We start from the raw sequence: 19,964 nt of genomic DNA, 5'->3' as shown, positions 1-19,964 counted from the left end.
TGGGAGCAGGAGACAGGCAAGAAGTACAAAAAGAGAGCACGAGGCAGCATCTCACATAGCATAGCAGCTTTGCCTTCTCATAAGACATGCATTCTCCCACACACTGACACAGAATTAAGTCTCTACTAACTAAATTCTGGCAATTGCTGGAGACCAGATTCAGTTTGGAAATTTTGCTGAGATTTAACTGACTGGAAATGGAAGATGGGCCAGATCTCGGCCAGAGAGTCCTGACAGTCCAGTCTCCATATAAGCAGACCCTAGTTATGTTCAGTCCAAAGCAACTGCACAACTACAGTTTTTGAGCATGAGTATTCCCTGCTCCGGGACAATAATGACACAGTTAAGCATCTCCTGCTCAAATTTAAATTCTGACATGATGCATTTAGAACAAAGATGAAGCTTCTGGCATCATTCCCACTCTAACAAAAGCATCCGGTCTAAGAAGACATTTTTGTCTTTAATGCACAGCAAACAACGCATGCAACAGATTGTTAAACGTAAGAATTCAGCCCTGAACTGTAGGCTTGCTGTAAGCCTTTGCAGGGATGAAAAGGAATGTTTAAAGAAGTGGCCTGCTTACTTTTTCTTCATAATGCTGGAAAAAACACACACCAAAAAACCCACCACTGCAAAACAACAAGAACTGCTCCATGCCATTTATTTACCTGTGATGCAGGTTTTGAAAAAGAAGACAGAAACAGCACGTAGGTAAGAGCTTATCTGACTGCTCCAGAGCTACAATAATGGCCTCAAGGAATTCCCAAGGCCAAAACCTATCAGGAGTCAAGCTGCAATAACTTGCTTCAGACAGACATCTTTTCTCTGATTTGTTCCACAACTGGATCTGGGACCCAGATCAAATAAACTAGGAACTGAGAGATGATTCCTCTACTACCTGTGAACTAAGTATAAAAACATACAGAACAGTTAAGCAGAAATAAGCTATAGAGGTACTAAGCAGAAGAAAAGACTGCTTTCAGCCTTATGCCACCACTTCGGATGAACCCATTCAGAAGGAGCATGTTGGCTAATGTCTCCAACTAAAAGGAGAACAAAAAAGGAAAGTGGCTTAGACCAAACCATTATGTGTTGTCTGCCTACATCTCCCTCCTCCCTCTGATGCCCCCCATACCCATTTGTTTTAACAGGGATGCTGAACGCTGACAAAATCTCCTGCTAAAACCCTGGACCACAGAAGCTGGAGATAAATCCCCCTCTGGCCATCTCAGTTTTCCCCTCCCTCACACATATACAAACTTTTTCCCGACTCCCACCTCTCAAATCCATCTCACCCTCCTCCCCTCAAAAGCGATTAAGCAAAGGCTGTAGAAATATTTGCCCAAAGCCGGAGCCCGTTGCCGGGCCCAGCTGTATTGTTGATAGGCATACACACAGCAAACCTGCACTGTGAGGAGCCCTGCGGGACTCCAAGCACTTCAGGGAGGCTTTGTGAGCCCAGCTCCACATGCACCAACCAGACTATTGTGAAAGGGAAACAGAATAAATGTTACAAACCCCAGTGCTCCCCCATTCCAGTTTCTCCTGCCCCCCCCTCCAAGTGCCCCCCTTCCACCCACCGCCACCTTCCCTAACACAAATCAAACAGAGAGGGGGCCACTCCTAAAGAGAATGAAAAGGTTTCCTCAGTTAGATTTAAGGCAACAAGTCAGAGATGGAAGGAGTCCTTTATCTGCTGGGAAGGCTTCCCACTGCTCCAGAGCTGGGCTGAACGGGGATCCTGGGGGCCAGCTTTCTGAAGGCTGCCATTGATTTGTCACTGGTGATAAGTGAGACCGGGACCGTTCCCACCATCGCCTGCAGAGGGGACGGCTCTCCCACAATGCCCGACAGGGGAGAGAAAACCACAAGAAAACACAGAACCTCGAGGTCAAAAAATCCGGAACATCTCCTTTCTCTAATGAGCAACAGCAAAAAGGGGCGACTACGTGAGCCCCGGGCAGAGGAGGAGAGAGAATGGCTCAAAGGGCAACACGACCTCTCACGGGCACATGAGCCTTCCCCGGAACTCTTCAGCCTTTGCCTCCAAAGGGCCTCCTAGTGCTAGCACAGTCAGACACTATTCCTTCAAAAACTCCCCAGCCGCTCCTTTGCCAATAGCAGAAGCTTTCAAACAGGCTCTATTTACACAGAGACACTTTTTGCTCAAACAGATGCTGCTGGAAACTCGTTCTTCTGCTTTTTGGGAAGGGAAATCTTTTCTCACAGTACTACATAAATGAGAGGCTAATGAAGTACTATGTTTAAAAGGTGAATTCCCAAAGCAACAGGAGATCTTATAGGAGCACCAGAGCTCCCCCAGGGAACATACAAATAGAGCAGCAGCTGCCTGGGCAAGAACAGATGCAGATGGGTGAACTGAAAGAAAGGCTAAGGGAGGGGGCAGGGGGGGAACAACCAACAGGAGAAAAATAGGATTGGTAAAAGAAGTAAAGACCCTGGCCTTTCCTGATGTGACTAATTAGGAAGCACTATCAGAACTAGTTCAACTTGCATTGTAAAACAACTCCCTTGCACTTTCTATGTGCTCCCAAACCTCCCCAGTGCCTCAGGACTCCTTCCCTTCCTTTCTCAGCCCTTAGCAAAACCTCTCAACCTGTTTCTGCTCTGTCCAGGCAGAGAGGCCTTGTAACACGACTTGAGGACCAAGAGATTCAAGTTTCTAGAGGGAGAAGAGTGTCACGCCTGCAGCCTCCTTTCCAATCCAATCAGACAGGATCCAGCAATCCGGAGGATCTTATCTGGCAAGATATTACCCCAGGATAGTTGTACCCAGAACCTAAAGCATCAGTTTATAATTCAGCACGTTAAAATAAATGGAAATTGCCAGGCTGTAAACTGTGACATTCAGCAATATTTTACCTCGCCTTCAGCCATTCAGAGGCACAGGGCAGACCACTGGGAATGGTCATTAGTTTAGACACCCTAATTAAATTTGCTCCCATACAAAAGAACACAGCCTCCACGGATCTTTAAGTAGGAGAATATCAGAATCCTAACAGATAAAATCCAGTCCAACAATTCCGCAGGTATAAACAAACAAAAAACAACCACCACCACCACACTTGAATTCCTATTTCAGAACCATCCAGCAGCCTGTACCAAGCAGCCACATCCTAAACCAGCCAAAGCTTTTTTTTCAGCAGTCTTGGCATGCAACCCAATTACAGCCCACTGAACGCTTCTGCCTCCTAATGATCAAGGACTGAATGACCTCCCCAGCTTGGTGAACTAACTCCTTGGACCACAGCCACTGCTTGGAAACTTCAACACAGGCATATTTCCAGCAAGATTCCAACATGCACACCTGAATAATCTGAATAGCTGCATGAGAAGCAAAACTAACACAGCCAGTTTCAGATGGATCCATCTTTAATAGTCAATTTTGGTACGTCTCTTGCCAAATGCAGGGAGTGGATGCTTTGATGTCTAACAAAATGCAAATTCACAACGAATCTTCACCTACAGCCCAGTCACTTACATGGTGCCTCCCCCTTATTGTGTTGCCTATTTTCATGAATCTTATTCTCTGGGACCAGTTTTTTGAGTGAGAAGATATGCACTCACATTGAAATAGCTCTATATTGCTACTATACAAAATCAGGCTGAAGATGCCTGCAGATTTTTCTCATGAGAAGAGCCAGTACTATCAATATAATAAAGGATTTCTTTTCATACTATTTCCTGGACTAAGCTCCAAGACCTGAGGAGAACATCTAAATAAAAGAAAAAAAAAAAAAAGAAAGAAAGAAAAAGAAATTCCTCACAAAGCTCACAGTTCATTTCAGTAGATATGCTGTTCAGCCCTGGAAAAAGAACTTTTGGCATATAAAAAAAGATGGCACTTAAAGAAGACAAAAAAGACTTCTAACCTCTTCTGCCTACAAAGTTCACCTTACATGCAAGCATACAGCCTTACACTAGAATCATCATCCCAGCGCCAAAAACCACAACAAGAAACTGTGTCATTTTCTGTTCTTACAGATGCATTTACTGTAATGACTTGAGAGTCATTTTCCTTCTCTCATTCCACTGTATTTTTGGGAGACAAGTCAAGTTGAATCAAGCTTTTGAGGCAATTTGTGGTCACTGCAAGAAGTGACGTTATCCAGCCAAGTATAGCATACTTTCTCTGATCAAAGAATGACCCAAGCCTCTCAGCATTATAAATGCTACCTTAAATGACTGGATGGCAGCAGAGATGCTGCAGAACACAGGGCAACTGTCCTAGTTACTTCCATTTGTAGCCAATCTTTATTTCCAGTAATTACAAACTACCTTGAGAAGTTCCTGTTTTTCTTTTTTCCAGTTGGACAAACAACTTTCCTGCCTTTTCTAACTGGAAGAATTATGTAGTAACCTATTTTAATGCTTATGCAGTTAAGTGATTTTATTTTATTTTTTTCAGTCACAAAAATGCGTATTTCTGTGGTGGGGGCCAAAAGGCCGCAGTGTGTGACTGATAACTTGACTGAAGTTGCTAAGGATTCCTGGTACCATGCACTCACATTCCAAGCCTCTGTGAGAACGCAATGTTTATTCCTGTATATCTTTCTCTAAGTAAGAACATCTAGCACATTTGGACCTTCAGCCAAAAAAGCCTTGATGAGCCAAGATCATATCTACCATATCCCAGCCACAGGATGCCACTAAGCTGCACGGCATGAAGGTCATGATAGCATAAACCTCAGCTTGGGACAGAGGCTGAGCTCAGTTAGCTTTCTGATTTTCTGGTGCTTTATCCTGGGTTGTATGTAGTCAATTTTAGATTCTGAGAAGAGTGGTAAGAGGATCGCCGTCCTTCCTTTTTTTTTTTTTTCTTTTTTTTGCATGTTATCAAATACTGTGGGATTACCAATGGACACAGCACTCTGGCAGTCCTTCCCACGCCCCTCCTTAAAACTGCAGCAACACTTGGCAAACTGAAATACAGACTAGATGATTTAGGTATCAAGTCCTCAACAGAGCATGACTGTTTTCCATGGGGAAGATATAATCTTCTGTCCTTCATGCTATAACCTAGTTTCTTGATTTCTTTCCCAGATATCCTCCCAAAACAAACCCTGTTTTTACGCGATAAGCAAGGACAGAAAGCAGCCTTGATATGACTATACTGAAGCAACAAAACAGCTTGTAGGTCCTCCTGAAACAAACTGAAATTTGTGTAAAATGAGAAATAAACTTTAAGACTGTGATTTCATATTCATCAGTAGTGGCAGCTTAAAGAGCTGCCAGCCCTCCAGCCCGTGCCCCTTCATGAGCTGGCACAGTTATTTATAGAGCCTGATAAAAAGTAAATAAGGCAAAGCTGGGTCCAGTGCAGGATGAGCAGGGAAAAACTGGAAGGGTCTTCCCATTCCTCCTCACCCCATCCAGTTGGATTTCTCCCTCTTCTTCACTGCTTATGGAATAACAGTACCAGAGCTGAACTGACAGGGGAGCTGGGGTCATTTCCTGTTTATGACTTTACAGACATGTTTACTGCAGAGTCTCGAGGGTTATTTTCCTCTTAGAATCTGTTTACAAAGTGTTTGTGCATTTAGAAGTAAGGTATGCATGTTGCTATGCTGAAAATTCTTATGAAAAGAAATAAATATGGTGAATTAGATCATCCCACACTTGAGTATTGTAAATGTTTAAAAACCTTAACTGTCTTATTAGGGAAAAAGCCACTGATTTCAGTCTGCAAATAAAGAAGCTCTTCAGTAACCAGTTACCATGGTTTGGTTTTTTTACTCTTGCAAGAACTGTTGTTGCCTACAGAAATCAAGTTGTCAACTAGAACCTTAGAGGAAAGAAAAAGAAAAAAGTCCTAATCAGTAGCACACCTGGTCTAACAATCACAGTGAGATGTTAAGCTATTGTCTGCAAAGAGGGTGCTCTCAAGTCAAATTCTGTCCAAATGACAGTCTAAGCTTATTGAAAACAACATTTAAGCCACTGGGAATACAGCCACCAAGGCCAACTACATATTTTCAGAATTCAACCCAGCAATTTAGCCTCCTGCTACAGTGCAGCAAAAGGAACATTTAATAATTATTATTTGGCATTGTCTGCAGTTAAACTATTCCAAGTCAGGAATCCACGGTGTAACACTTGGATTCCTAACCAAGTCCAAGTTATGCTTCTGTTCTCATATTTCTTGACCTTTGTGGATACATGGTTAAATATCCCTTTGCAATCCACTCTAACAAGTCAAGCCAGCAAAAAGAATAAAAGAGTAAGAGAGGATGAAAAGATTTTTGGAAACCAGTTCAGATACGATTCCCCTCATTAGACTAATATCAATCATGTATTGAAGGCACTGGCAGAAAACAGGAACACATGCTACCTAGGACAAAAAACAGCAGCTAGATCCTTTTAGAAGGGAATTACATCTGAAAATAATTTTCATTCTTCCTGTACCAGACCCCACACACACCAAATGAGTTCATTCAATTCTGATAACGTAGTATGCAGCATGTCAAAGGAGTAAAAAAGGAGAAACATAGTTTCAATAAAAATATATTCCAAGGATGGCAAACACTAGAAGCAAGAAGTATCAACAGACTAATTGGTAAAAATACTGAACAATATGCTATTATATTGACCTTTTCCTTGTTATTTGATACATCTCTCAATTTATTACATTCAAAAATTAAGAACTCTTCAGAGCAAGGACCGCTCTTACTGTATGCACACACACTGCATATAACAATGCAAAGCTCTGATTTCCATCAGAGTGGATCTTTACGTGATCCAATTGACAACTCATGTGTGAGATCCAGCCCACGCAGATCTCCCCCTTCAGCCTGCCACATATTCATTCAGGGAGAAGAGAAATTGCTGTTTAGGCAGCTTTTGTTTCCAAACAGTTATCTGTGTATTTCTTTCACCAACCAGACCTTACAGTCATCACTGCCATTTCTACATCACCTCAGGAGGAAGGTGGTATCGTCTCCTTGTGCGTGCATGTCCAGGCTGGGTTACAACATGACCACATCAGTGGAGGGGTGGGAATACCAAAAAATGAATCCAGATTCTGCAACTGTGGGTCAAAACCCAATTCATCACTACAGATCGGTCATTTAAGGGGCCAGATTAAAGAATGGTAAAGGACTTAGCAAGGGGATAAAGTTTTTCATATTTATATGGACAATTTCTCTGGCAACAATTCAGAACATATGTCTGTGTTTGTCCAAGCAAAATAATATAGTAGGTATTTGCTTCAAGCTGTTTCCACCACAAAAGGCACTGTTAATTAATGCACTGCACCAGTGCTGACACTGATAAGTTGATCTTTCACTACATCTTGACACTAATACAGCATTAAATCATTATGTATGTAATAAAGAGGCCTATGTTTTTATATAAGCCACAGAAAGTGAATCATGAATTCACCTGAATTCTCATCTCCTGTTGTTCCCAGGGCTAGTCCTTCCAAACTTCATTTAAGACAAAGAGAAGTAGCAGCATGCCACTGCCAAATGAAAAATAATAGGTTGGCCTTGCCTCCCTCCATTCTTCAATGAAGTCCATGCTTTCCAGTTACATACAGTCTGTGGTATCACTGGTTTCACTCTTTGGCAGTTTACCTGTTGACAAATCAATAAGCAGATCCAGCGGACACACACATGCAAACTTAACAAGTGGACAAGAACAGTAAGACTGCTTTTGTGGGGCAACCCACAGTTATGCTAGGTTAGGCTTAACGTGAAACCACAGCCCAAGCATCAAGGAAGGCATGTAGCTTATAGGCCAAGTTGCATATATTCCAGGCAGATAACAACCCTTAGCAATGACAACATCCTAGCACCCCCAACACAATTTTTTCTCCTTCACCAAGAGAAGAATTGGATTTACTGAGAACAACAGGCAGCAGGAAAAAGAAAAATCTTCTCATTTTGATATCCTAAAATATGGGCTTTGCATTACTCTCAAACTGTATTTTGAAGGCAATGTTTCCTACGAATTTAGACTGTACTCAGCCTGACTCCGAATCAGCAATTCAGCCTTAGAAATGTAACTGCAAGTGACTTCCAATGTAACCTGAAGCAAACCACTACATATGCTTCCAGCAAGTCAATGTCCATCCTACTGTTTAAGGACATCAAGAATGCAATTTGTACTTCATAAGCAATTTCTTGTAGTGCCTCTAGACATGGATCTGCAGGAAGATAATGGGTAATGGGAGGACAGTTGGACTAGATTATCTTGTAGGTCCTTTCCAACTTTGTAATTCTATGATTCTATGATAATTAGGGACAGTTGGAAACATGGTTTATTTCCTAGTAGAGAAGCCAGTAGTTCAGGCCTCCAAAGATAAATGAAATTTCTTGATCAGACAGAAGACACTTCTTTTTCAAACATCAATCATGTAGCAAAGGACCACAGAAAGCAAGGAGCCAATTCACAACAGTAACAATGAAACAAAATTACTAGAAATTTTAGAGGAGTTCTCATGAAAATCTGCACTTACAAAGACTCTGGTGTTGCATCAGAACTTGTATCACCACCACAGTCAATTCAAAGACACTTTCATTGGCAAAACAAGCTCTGCAAGTGTTACCCACATGTAAGAGACAGCACATCTCAGTTTCTCCCAGAAGTGGATTCAACATGCGAATCATTTGTGCCCACAAAGATTTCAATAAAAAAGGCTACATCACACAGAGTCCAGTGACAGACATGAAAATATCCCAAGGAAAAAATGTTTAATTTCTGGTAAAGTGCGTTATTGTTCTCTCCAATCCTCTTCCATATTTTACGCACAAGATTTGAAGATTTCCTTCTCACCGACTCCTTTCACTTCTCTTTCCAGTTATTAAACATTTGCAGTTTTACTTACAGAGCTATCCCTGTATCCAACTCCAAGCTGCACGTGCCAGTTCAGTATTTGGTAAAAGCCTGACTTAGTTCTGCACATTTCATTTATAATTATCTGTCAGTACAATAACCAAACCTAGCTGGCTTCCAGGTTTGTACATTTTTTGTTAGTTTCTCAAGCAGAAGGAATTTGGATTATGTTATTTGTTTCATTAGCCTCAAAAGAAGCGCCAGATCCCAGATGCAGTTTTCATAGGAATGGACAGCATTTTCATTTGGTTTCAGTCTATGGTTTCTAGTACTTTTATGAGGCTTTTAGGTGGCTTTTGCTGTTTGGCTGAGAGAGCTGTAAAAACAAGCTGGGTTTTTTTTTTGTTTGTTTGTTTTAATGGAAATACCAACAATGGAAATCCTCCCAGTTCTACTTGATAGCCACCACTATATAGATTTCATAAATGTAGATGTTCCACATCTTTTCAGATCTGAAAATCAAGAAGTTAACATCCATTTGGTTACAATGTAAGAACATACAGAGTTCTGGAGTTCATTCTTGTAGAATTTGAGTTTAATTTGCTACCAAAAAGTATAGCAGGAAAATCCAAAACTTGTATTTACAGATCTCATCATTTAAGTAGTTCAAGTGAGTCTTTGCTTGCTAGGACCACCAAGGAACCAGCATCGCCACACTGCCACAGAGCTTCTGCACTCAGGAGCCCCTTAGGCTGGACAGTGCAGTGCCCAGCTCAGCCCAGCCCTATCCTGCAAAAGAAAAATTCTCACAGTTACAGTCTTTTCCCTCCTGTGACCCTCTCCTCATTCTACTTATCTCTAAGGGGAACAGTGCCCAATAGCATATACCTTGAAGACCTTGGTATGCAGACTGCAAGGTCAGAAAAGCTGCCTCCCAGGACATATCTGGTCTTCTGTGGCAAAACTGTGATGGCCCTCTTTCCTCACAACACATTAAGAGGCAGCTTTAGCATCCCAGGCACATTTGTTTTAAAACCTTGAAATACAGGATGAAAAGCACGGTGTTACAACACTGTTCAAGAAAAAGACCAAAACAACCAAGATAACGCATCACACCTTCCTGAGATTAACCTGCAGGACCGATGCACTGCACTACGTTAGCTAACAAATTTAAGTGTTCTGGCAGCTGTCCCAGTCACTTAATCGGAAGCCTGAGCTCAGAGGCTGTTTTGCCTGAGCGAGAAAGTCGAGATGTACACACCAAAGATGTCATCTCTGCCTCACTCCCTTCCTTGCTCGAAGGCTTCTCTCTGAGTACTGTTTACTCTTATCCTACCACTGACTGACAGTACATAGTTTCAATTCACTCCATATCTCCCATTAGTTCCATACTGCAAGCACATTAGATTTGGCCCCGTGTGCCTGATTAAATTAAGCTGCATCTTTCTTTTAAGTGTTAAAATTAGGCAAGTACCTGCCACTCCTCTTCCCTACCAGTTCACCAAAAAATACCTGCAGCACAGGAAGTGGTCACGGGTCACTTTTCAAAAAACTCATCATCTGATGCCGGAGGAAGGAGAGAAGCTAAATATTATTCAAGGCTTTGCTTCTCCAGCAGAATAACCAACAAAATGTTACTACACAGTGTCATAGGAATTACTTATTTTTGGCCATTTCTTTTTAGTTTCAGTTTTCTAAAGAGCTGTGGGTAAAGAACAGACCATAATAAGTGAGAATGAAGCTTGGGGAAAAAAATCTACAGAAGATGACTGAAAAACTTAACTCTTGTTCTAGCCTGGAACCTGCATGAAGAGCAATAAAAGATTGCAGCTTCTCATCTCCCACTTCACAGAAGGCAGGTCACAGACAAGAGAAATGTCAGAGAAACAACGAGTTTCTCCTGTGAGTAGGTGAGTCATTTCAAGGCAGAGAAATTTGCAGTGGAAAATTGTAGAAGGCAAGTATCAACAAGGTTTTGTTTTTTTCCCCTGTTAGGCAGGGGAGAAGCCTTTGAATACTTGTAGCATAGAAATTAACGGATCTGATAAAGATGCAGAAGCATCACAACTGCCCTTCCAGAGGAGCTGAGGCACAGGTAGAGCATCCACCTGCTCCACAGATAAAAGAACTCTGGGCCTGGTAGGAAGGGGGAGGAAAAGTGGGAAAAAAAAACCCCAAACAGAACAACCTTCAGTTGTTTAAGGCAGTGCCGACTGCAGGTCCGAATTCTTTCTTATACTAAACGCAGTGAATGAAAGCCAGTGGAGGGCGTTGATTCATGGACAATGACTGTTCAGATTGGGACAGCTGATGAGGTTACTGCCCTCCTCTGAGTAGAGACATCTTAAATGGCCATGAATCAGCTGGTTGTGAGTCAACACTGGCTTGCAGCTGTTGATCACTGACCAAGTGCAGGACAGCAGTGGGACCCACGGGCAGTCTTCCTTAAAGCCTAGTAAAGACAGTAAAAGGTAATAACCTCACCAACAAGACCACCCCAGTCCTTACTTGTTTCCATATCAGTGCCCAGGAGTAGAAGTATTTTCAACAATGTAACACTGCATGAATACAACTGTCAATTCAGACTGTAGCACAGCTACATCTGTTTGCAGGACAACCAATCACGAAGAGAGTATACCCCATCTCCCACCTAACTACATTATCCTAAGAGTTAGACATGGACTACTTCTACTTGAGGATTTGTGACAAAAATGTCAGTACACTAGCATCCCTCTGTGTCTATCAGCATCCTTTCATGTTAAACATCCAGAATGGTAACCTCTCATCTGTTTTCCTTTCCCATACCACAAAGCCTACAGTCTTCTCTCACAGTCAGACCAATTATGTTTTTCCTCATGCTAATAGGCACTATGCTGATCAAGGCCCTTTTCAAAAGGCAGCACAAATTAGGGGCATATCCTCAAGCTGTAAGAAACACCTCAGGCTTTTCAAGAGTAACAGGCTCAAAACTCATAGTGAGAAGAAAAAGAAATATCTGGAGTTGTAGGAAAAAAACCCAAACACTTCCTAATGTTACACTCAGGAACTTGGGACAGAAGCAGCAAGCAATCTCAGAAGTTCCCGTCTTCCTCACCTGCTCTCAGAATCACAAAGAAAGGATTTGACTATTCAGCAGTTATGAAAATTTAGAAATAAAATTGGGTGGGAGCACAAAGGGGAAAAAAAAAAAGAAAAAAAAAGAGAAGGTGTGTCTTTAGTTTATTCTAACCCTAGATCCCATGAGACATGTTCAACTGCAGCGAATGGCTGCACCTCAGGCAAGAACCTCTCCCCGCCACTACCAGCTGTCACCGAACCAAACGAACTGACAGAGCTGGAGATACAGGCTGAAGGAGCAGAGCACACATTTCCCTCTAACCTTCCTGCATAGTCACACAATGCTTCTTCTGATCCTTTCAGAGTAGGAGGATGGGAACATCACATGTCTATGTTGTAACAGTTCTCTCTAGTGAGTCACTCCTTCACAGAGCAATTCCTACTGGAAGAGAGGTAGCCTCCTCCTGCAGAAAAGGTGTCATTTTCTATCACTAGTCCTGTTGCTTGTCCATACCCAGACTTCTTTCCAAACCTAATCTCCTAATCTCACTTCATGCCTTTTGCCAGGCAACCATCTCCAGCTTCCTGACTGCTCCTCAACTCCACTCTCCCATTTCATAATACTTTTCCAGACAGGACTGCTCTTCAAATATCCTCCCAGGCATCCCACTCAAAAACCCTTCTGGCTGTACACGTTCCCAAGCCTGATCTGTCCCACATTCCAGCTCTGCAGACAGCTCCATCACCACCTTTATCTCATGGGCTTACCATCTCAGCACTATCCCAGCATGTCTCCTTTTCTACCTCTTGCCCTCGTTACTAAGCTCCTGATGCTTCATAAGATCATCCCACTAGGACAGGAACTCTACTGTCAAGGGTACCTAACAAGTTTTCATATCCTCTTTTAAAGCATTACTAAAATAATTCTTTCCCTACTGTGGCAATTAATTTCTGCTCAGCGCTCTTGTTCACTTTTAAAACTTCCATGTTTTATACTACCTAATTAACAACTTTTTCTGCCATCAGATTTAATATAATTATTCCACTTGGATCTCCTGACATGGCTCTTCTGTTCCTCTGCCAGATCAAGTCCTTGGCTCTCATTTCAAAATGCCTATCTTTGCCTCTGTTGGTATCTGTACTCCTATATCCCCTTCCCTTCTTCTCATGGTTTACCCTAGTCTTACATCTCCTTCCTCATCCTTATTTCCCCATGTACTGGCTTACATTAGTCTTCTTGGCCAACTCCTACTCCCAAAAATACTCTATCCTAGTTCTAATAAGCAATTGGAATGAAAAACTTTCAGAAGCTTTTCCCATAAAACCAAAGCTGAAGGAAATTTAATTAGAAAGCTATGCTATTTTAATATTGGACCTTATCTATCCCACTAGAATTATCACATCCCTGATCCTTATCAGATGTCTAATTTAAAGTACAAACCCTTCAGGCAAATGTAGCCTCTTCCTCCACATAACACAGAGCAGCAGCACTTACACCAATCCTTAAGGTAAGACAAATACCTCAGAAATGCAAACAACTTGATTTTGCCAAGAACAGCTCCACTCCATGCACTGGGACTTGGGAATGACTAGGGAAGTTGGAAGTACTCACTCTTTGAAAATTCCAAAGGCAAGTATAGTTCCCTTAAAGAAAAAAAAAAAAAAAAAAAAAGAAAGAAAGAATGCCTAACATTGTCTCCGAAGAGAGAAGCTGGGTATAGACTGTACTGAAAAGGCTTTTCCGTGGTACCTCTAGTCACTTCCCGCCTCGAGTCCCAAAGCCATCACTTATCCCCTTCAGAACAGCAGGAGAGTCATTTCTTTTTTCTTCCCTCTCCAGAAGAAGTACAGAAGAAATAAACCTCGAATGATAAATTATGCACCACCTTTGTGTGGCTGCCTCTTGGCCAGACGGGAAATTTTTCTCCCAAAGCCTTTTGTTTCCAGCTTTGATCCCAGCGTTGGATCTGCTCCGTTCAGCACTCCCTCAGCATGGAGGTGCAGGGAGTGCCGACACAGGCCAAGTTCAAGCGGACTGTGAGTCACAGTCAGGTCTTCCATTAGCCACATCTCCTCCCCCTTCCAAACTGGAACCGTCCTTGAGGTTGAAAAGATCCCATTAAACATTTTCCAGAGGGCCTTACAGAGGATACATTATTTTGATGGATGCTGGGACTAAAGGAGGAGGATTTCTAAGTACAGGGAAATAATGGAGTTTGTTCTAATGGGTTTAAGAGATGCCCAGGGGCACCAAGTAAGTTCCTTCTCTGCAAATCAAAAACACAGAAGACCAGAAAATGGAGCCGAACAACTAACCGCCAGGAAGCGGGGAAATCGGGCTCTATTTAACTGCTGCTCTTGGTTACGGCCAACTTCAGGCTGCTTGGAAAAACAGCACACACACACATCACTGGCACAAACTTAACAGGAGAAAACAAAGAGACAACAGGGGTCAAACTGGGGGTGGCAAGAAGGAGTAGGACGCGAGGCTGGGTCCCCACCCCCTACCAGAGAGTCGGATCAATTATCCCTGAATACTAACAAGATTTCTGATTAAAGAACTGCTGCTATGCAATAGAAACAGAAAGCTCCAGCAGGCGGGAGGGGCTGTCAGGCACTAACAAAGAGACACAGAAGACTATGCCCTGCCGGGCACACGGAGGAAGTCACCACGCCGGTAGCCAGGAGGGGGCTCCTCCACCCTAAGTCACCACTACATCCACATCTCACTGCTGGCCAGTGTCACTCTGGAGACAGAACTTCACTGGGACACTATGGAGCACGGACCCAGGCACAACAGCACATGGGATCTGCTTTCAGGCAAACGTTGGAAGCTCTGCTAGATGCTTTGCTGGACAACAAATCTTTAAATGCACTCATCACTACACTCCAGGGAAGTGAATTCCATTCCCACCCTAACTCGTTCAGAGGAGGTAGCTGGTGTTACGTGCATATCATCATGACTTCAGGAAGTTGCTATTGACATATGACAGCTCAAGAAACAAGAGCCTACACTGTCTTCGGCCATACATTTTTCAGTAAAACTACAGTTTGCAATATGAACATTTAATACACATACAATATTATCCGTTAATCTTAAATGCTGGTGGACCTGCTGACTGGTGGTTACATGCAGAAAAATCTAATGACCTCAGAAGAGCCTCATGAAAAACAGAAGCTTCTGTTATTACTTTCCACAACCCAAAGCTGTGCTAACATGCCTCTAGCGGAATCCTTAAATGTAACTCATAGCATCAGAATCAGGCTTCTGACTGCCCTATTCTACCCAATCCTTTCATTTCTTTGATATGAAGAGTTTTGGTCAGTTTTCAGCTTCCTCAGTTCAGCAAGGCAGAAGTTCACAACTGCCAGTCGTGTAAACTCTTAGTGCAACTTATTTTCCTGCCTTTGCATAGTGAGGGTCCTTTTGTCTGGGTTCAAAGCAGTTGAGTGAACTCTGCTCCACACAGCAACACTGACTGCATCTCAAGAGTCTCTCAGGCTAAGTACACAAGATGGAATACCTCAACACTTAATAGGCAGAGGCAAAAAAAAAGCAACTGGAAAGCTGAAAAACCTGAACATAAACTCACCCACAGGAGGACAGCAGCCAAATACTCCCAAGGTAACAGTCTCAGAGCAACCAGATACACAAAAAGAATAACCACAAGCCTTTGGTTTACAAGTCCCTGAATCCATAGTTACTGTTTTTATCTTTAGCACAAGGAGATGGAAATCTACAGGGAAGATGGTAGGGAAAGATTCAAGAAGCATTAGAGTGCCCATGTCTTCACACAGCATAGACAACAAAATCCTATAAAAGAGTACTGCCTAACGTAACAGCCATGTCAAGGAGCCATGGGCACTACAGACGCAAAAGCAAGAGCTGAACCATCAAGCTCATTAGGTTAATGGATGACAATTACAATTAACGTTATCTACTGTGATCTGCGTGAAATACAGACAACCAGTAAATACCGCATGCCAATCAATGGAGTGGGCTTGCTGCATGCTGGAGCTCCATCTCTGGCTGTTAAATCAGGTGGGAGCCCAACATCCCCAAAGGATAATGGTCAGCTTAACTCTGTGTGTGTATATTCCACCTTGTTACGTGAAACCTGCTGAGAGAACATCACAGATAACTACACTGGAAATAACAGAGAGCTAAATAAATGAGTTGCCCACTTTTAAGGTATGCATCTTTTGATAACACTTGACTTGTAATTCACTTTTTCTGATGGAGAGTCAAGAAAACTTCTGCTGTTTTAAGAACTTTTTGGGTCATCAACAAAAGAAGTACAACTATTAAAAATGAGAAATATCCAATTAGCACAGGAATTTGATTAAGGTGGAGGACATGCACTTATTTAATGCATTTTTAAAACCTTGACTGGTTTTCAAGATAACATCTCTTTATCAACTTTCACAAGTGTTATGAAGCATATATTCCCTTGTGTTCAATGGTAAGTCGCATTCTGGGGCAAATGGAGCCAGCCTTGGGCAAGGCAATTTCTACTTCATTTCTCACATTTACAAAACAAGAACAGTATTTGCCTATTTCACTAGAGCAAAGTGAAGTTGAAGAGGACTATCAGATGGCACATCATTTTCATAGAACAATTTTTAATTACTTTTTTAAGACTAATTTCACCAGAATCACAGGGCTTTTAGAAGCTGAAGTCTAATCACTTCTATTTCTTTTCCGAGTTAATGCATATCAAGTACTGCTGTCAGGTTTGAACTACAAACAACTGGATAATCTTTATCCACAACCACATTTTATTTTGTAACTTCAACAAACTTATTGTAGAGGAATGTCTCCAAGTTTTCTGAAATTCTGCAGCCCAGAAGAACAGAACAGCCCTCTTCATGATTCACAAAACACTCTGGAAATGCAAGTGTTTTATGTACATAACAGCCTATTACTTTGGTTGCTGCATATACCTACATATCAGGACACAGGAAGTGACTCTCTTGCAAGAAGTTAGTTATGTGGAATTGTTTCAAATCAACAAAAAGTAGCAATAATAAGAAAAACACAGACATATCCATAGAGAAAAACCAACAATTTTCATCCTCTTGAAGCATCCTACTCTTCATTTTATAGGTAGGGGACCTTACCCTGTGCTTATCACTGCACCACTTAGACAATAGTCAAGATAAATTTCATGATCATCGTGAGGTGGGAATATCACCCAATCTGATCAACAGCAAACTCAAGTACTCTCAGAATAACCAAAAAACAGAGTTACTACCTGCTCTAAACTGACACAAGGAATACAGAAGAATCAGAATGCAGAATCAGAAGTGGTGCCAAGCACAGGTAGAGGAGATCTTAACTCCCATGCAAACTATACTTCTATAGAGGCATCACATTCAAGTCTGTGACTTGAATGTGTAGTCAAGATGATTGGGGGGTGAATTATTCTGGTATTATTCTTCTGGCAGAGCTCCAAGAGCTAGAACATTCAGCACATCACCTAGACAGGTTCTGTGGCATTCTGCTCTTCTGCTCACACAGAGCATCAAACCTTCTAGCTCTCCTTCATAATGATGCACCAGCAAAGTATGCCATTAACTCTCACCCTCTATGTCCATTTTTACCCGTGCAGCACTTTTCCGAGAGCTCACAAAACTTGCAGACCTGCTTTTTGTTCTGGCATAGACTTTTCCACTAACAGTCAAAGTCCAATCTTGCAGATTTGTATGCTGTACATGCACCTGCACTGAGATACAGCAGAAAATGACCAAGTAGATTTCCTTTAATTTACCTGTTTGGCATTGTGAATTCTGTGGCTGTGGATGCTTTAGGACAGCTAAGCTGCACACCAACCTCACAGGCACTTCTTTGGAACAATGGAAATAAATCTCTGCAGATGCTAGCAGGTGAGAACTAGGAGCAGCAACTTGCCACAAGCTCAGCATCTTCTCTGCCACCTCCATCTTGACACCTCCTTAACTTTTTCCCACCTTCAGAGGGAAAAAAAAACCAAACACTGTGCAGGAATCATGCCCTTGCTGCTAAAGATTTGCTCCCAGAATGGAAAAAAGATGTTCGCTTCTGGAAGAAATCAGTACATCTAACCTTAAATGCACATTCACTTGACAAGAGGATAGGGGAAAGGTCAGTGATGGGAGAACTACTTGAAAGGGAGACAAAGTGCCATAAAAAGTGTCCCAAAGGCATCAAGGCACAACCACCTATAAGCAAACCTGCACTTCACAAACAGACATCCCCCACATGGCTGTTAACAGCCCAGACACATTAACTAGGAGCACCTGGGTAACAGCCAAAGTAAAACACATCCAGATCTGCATCCATGCTAAGACCTGCACTTTAGATCCTTCTCACTCCAGACTGCAGTTAAGTATCTGTGTGGCATTTAGGAACCTAAGAGCACCTCTTGTTTCCAAAAAGCAGGTCTTCTGATACATAGGATTGCATTCAGCCTCTCCAATCTGGTTACGCACCTTCATCAAAACTGCCTGCAATTAGGTCTCTTGTTGGAAGAGAAATAATATTACTTGAAAGCCAAACACCATGTGATTGTGCCCCAGAGGCAATACTTGTAGAACGATGGAGGTCAGCAGCGCTACTGAAAACTCTTTCTGTAATTTCACAGAAACACAGGAGGAAAAGGATGGGTGAAATTATACAGCAGCTGCTGGAGAAGAGGAGGGGAAGAAATTGAGGTACAGAGCTCCCCTCCCCCCAGAGCCTCCCAACTCCATATAAACAGTTCTAAGAAGCGTTCAGATGCTTTCTCCACCGGGAGCACTTGTAAAATAAAACGCTAGCTCGCAAGAGGAAGCAATTGCTTTCCAGTTGGTAGGGCAGCCATAAAGATAAGTTTTCACCGACGGGACTTCACGGAACTGCCGCCCCACTCTCTAGGACTGCGCCCGATCCCCCCCCCCCCGGCCTCGCCGCCTCTATTTTTGGTGCGCTCCAGCCCCGGCCGCGCCGTGCCGAGCGCAGCGGGAGCGCTCCCGGTGCCGGCCGAGGCAGGTAGCCCGGGGCGCCGCCGCGGATCCGGGCTGCGCCTTTAAGGGGCCCGGCGTGGCGGGTGCGCGGCCGCATTCCTGCTTCGGAGCGGCGGCTGTCCCGACACGCCGGGCACGGCAGACTCCGAGGCAACCTGTGCGCCCGCCCCGGCCCGGCGCGCCGCTCGCCCCGCGGGAACAAAGCCCGCGCCCGACACCGCCGAACTTCCGCGGGGAGCAGCGGGCGGCGGTACCCTACGGCTCCGCCCGGCCGGGGCGACGCTGCACCCGGGGACCCCCGCCCGGGCGCCGCCGCCGGCTTCCCGCGGGGCAGGGTTAGGCGAGCGGTCCCGCGGCCGGACGGGGCAGGGACAAAGCGCGGTGCCGGGCGGGGGCTGCGGGGCGCGGGCAGGTGAGTGGTGCGGGACGCTCCCGCGTGGGCGAGGCTCCCCGCGCCCGGCCGGGCAGGAGGCGCCGCGGCAGCCGCTTACCTCTGGCGCGGAGCAGCGCTCCCAGCAGCAGCAGCAACAGCCGCGGAGGCGCCGGCGAGAGGCAGCCCCCGCCGCGCCGCCTCATGGTGGCAGCGCCCGGACCGCCCGCAACCGCGTCCCGGGTTCCTCCTGCGAGCTGCGCCCCGGTCCCGCGTGCCGCCGCCGCCCGCCCGCTCGGTGCCTCCCGCTCGCTCCCTCCGCAGCCGCGGCGGCTCCGGGGTTGGGGGCTCGCTCCCCGCTCCGCCCGGCCCAGGCCCGGCCCCGGAGGAGGAGCCCCGTCGGGGCGGCCCCCGCCCCGCTCCCCCCCTAGCGCCCAGGCGCTTCGCAAACTTTCCGTGCGGCGCGGGCGGCCTCGGGGCGGTGGCTGCGCTGCGAGACCCCCGCCTTTCACCGCCCCCGGGGCCGGACCCTGCGGCGGGTCCCCGCTCCCGGCAGCACCGCCCGGGAGCATCACGGCGGGCTGCACGTCGTTCGCGCGGCCGTGGCTGCCCGACCTGCGCTACCCCCTCTACCTGTCCCAGCCCCTTTTGCCTCACGCCCCTCCTAAACTGAGAGCCTTCGAGCATCTCGTTCCCGAATTCTGTGCTGCCATCTCCGAGAGTGATTTTACCTGCCGTTCGTGGCAAAGCTGCTAAT

At 44.5% G+C, this 19,964-nt stretch overlaps 1 protein-coding gene across 3 annotated transcripts in view; it reads right to left on the bottom strand.

Annotated features, from left to right (window-relative positions):
- The window catches only part of LRP4 (LDL receptor related protein 4), a 74,629-nt gene extending 54,961 nt beyond the window's left edge, over positions 1–19,668 (bottom strand). For all 3 annotated transcript variants that reach the window (XM_015864521.2, XM_015864522.2, XM_015864526.2), the window contains exon 1: positions 19,329–19,668. In XM_015864521.2, coding sequence (XP_015720007.1) covers positions 19,329–19,413 — 85 coding nt within the window. In that variant the 5' untranslated portion in view covers positions 19,414–19,668. The remainder of the gene's footprint in view (positions 1–19,328) is intronic.
- Positions 19,669–19,964: the final 296 nt, after the last annotated feature.

Source organism: Coturnix japonica, chromosome 5 (assembly GCF_001577835.2).
Source record: "Coturnix japonica isolate 7356 chromosome 5, Coturnix japonica 2.1, whole genome shotgun sequence".
NCBI classification, from domain to species: Eukaryota; Metazoa; Chordata; class Aves; order Galliformes; family Phasianidae; genus Coturnix; species Coturnix japonica.
The sequence above is the reverse complement of the archived record's forward strand: the minus strand, read 5'-3'. Positions and strand labels throughout refer to the sequence as shown.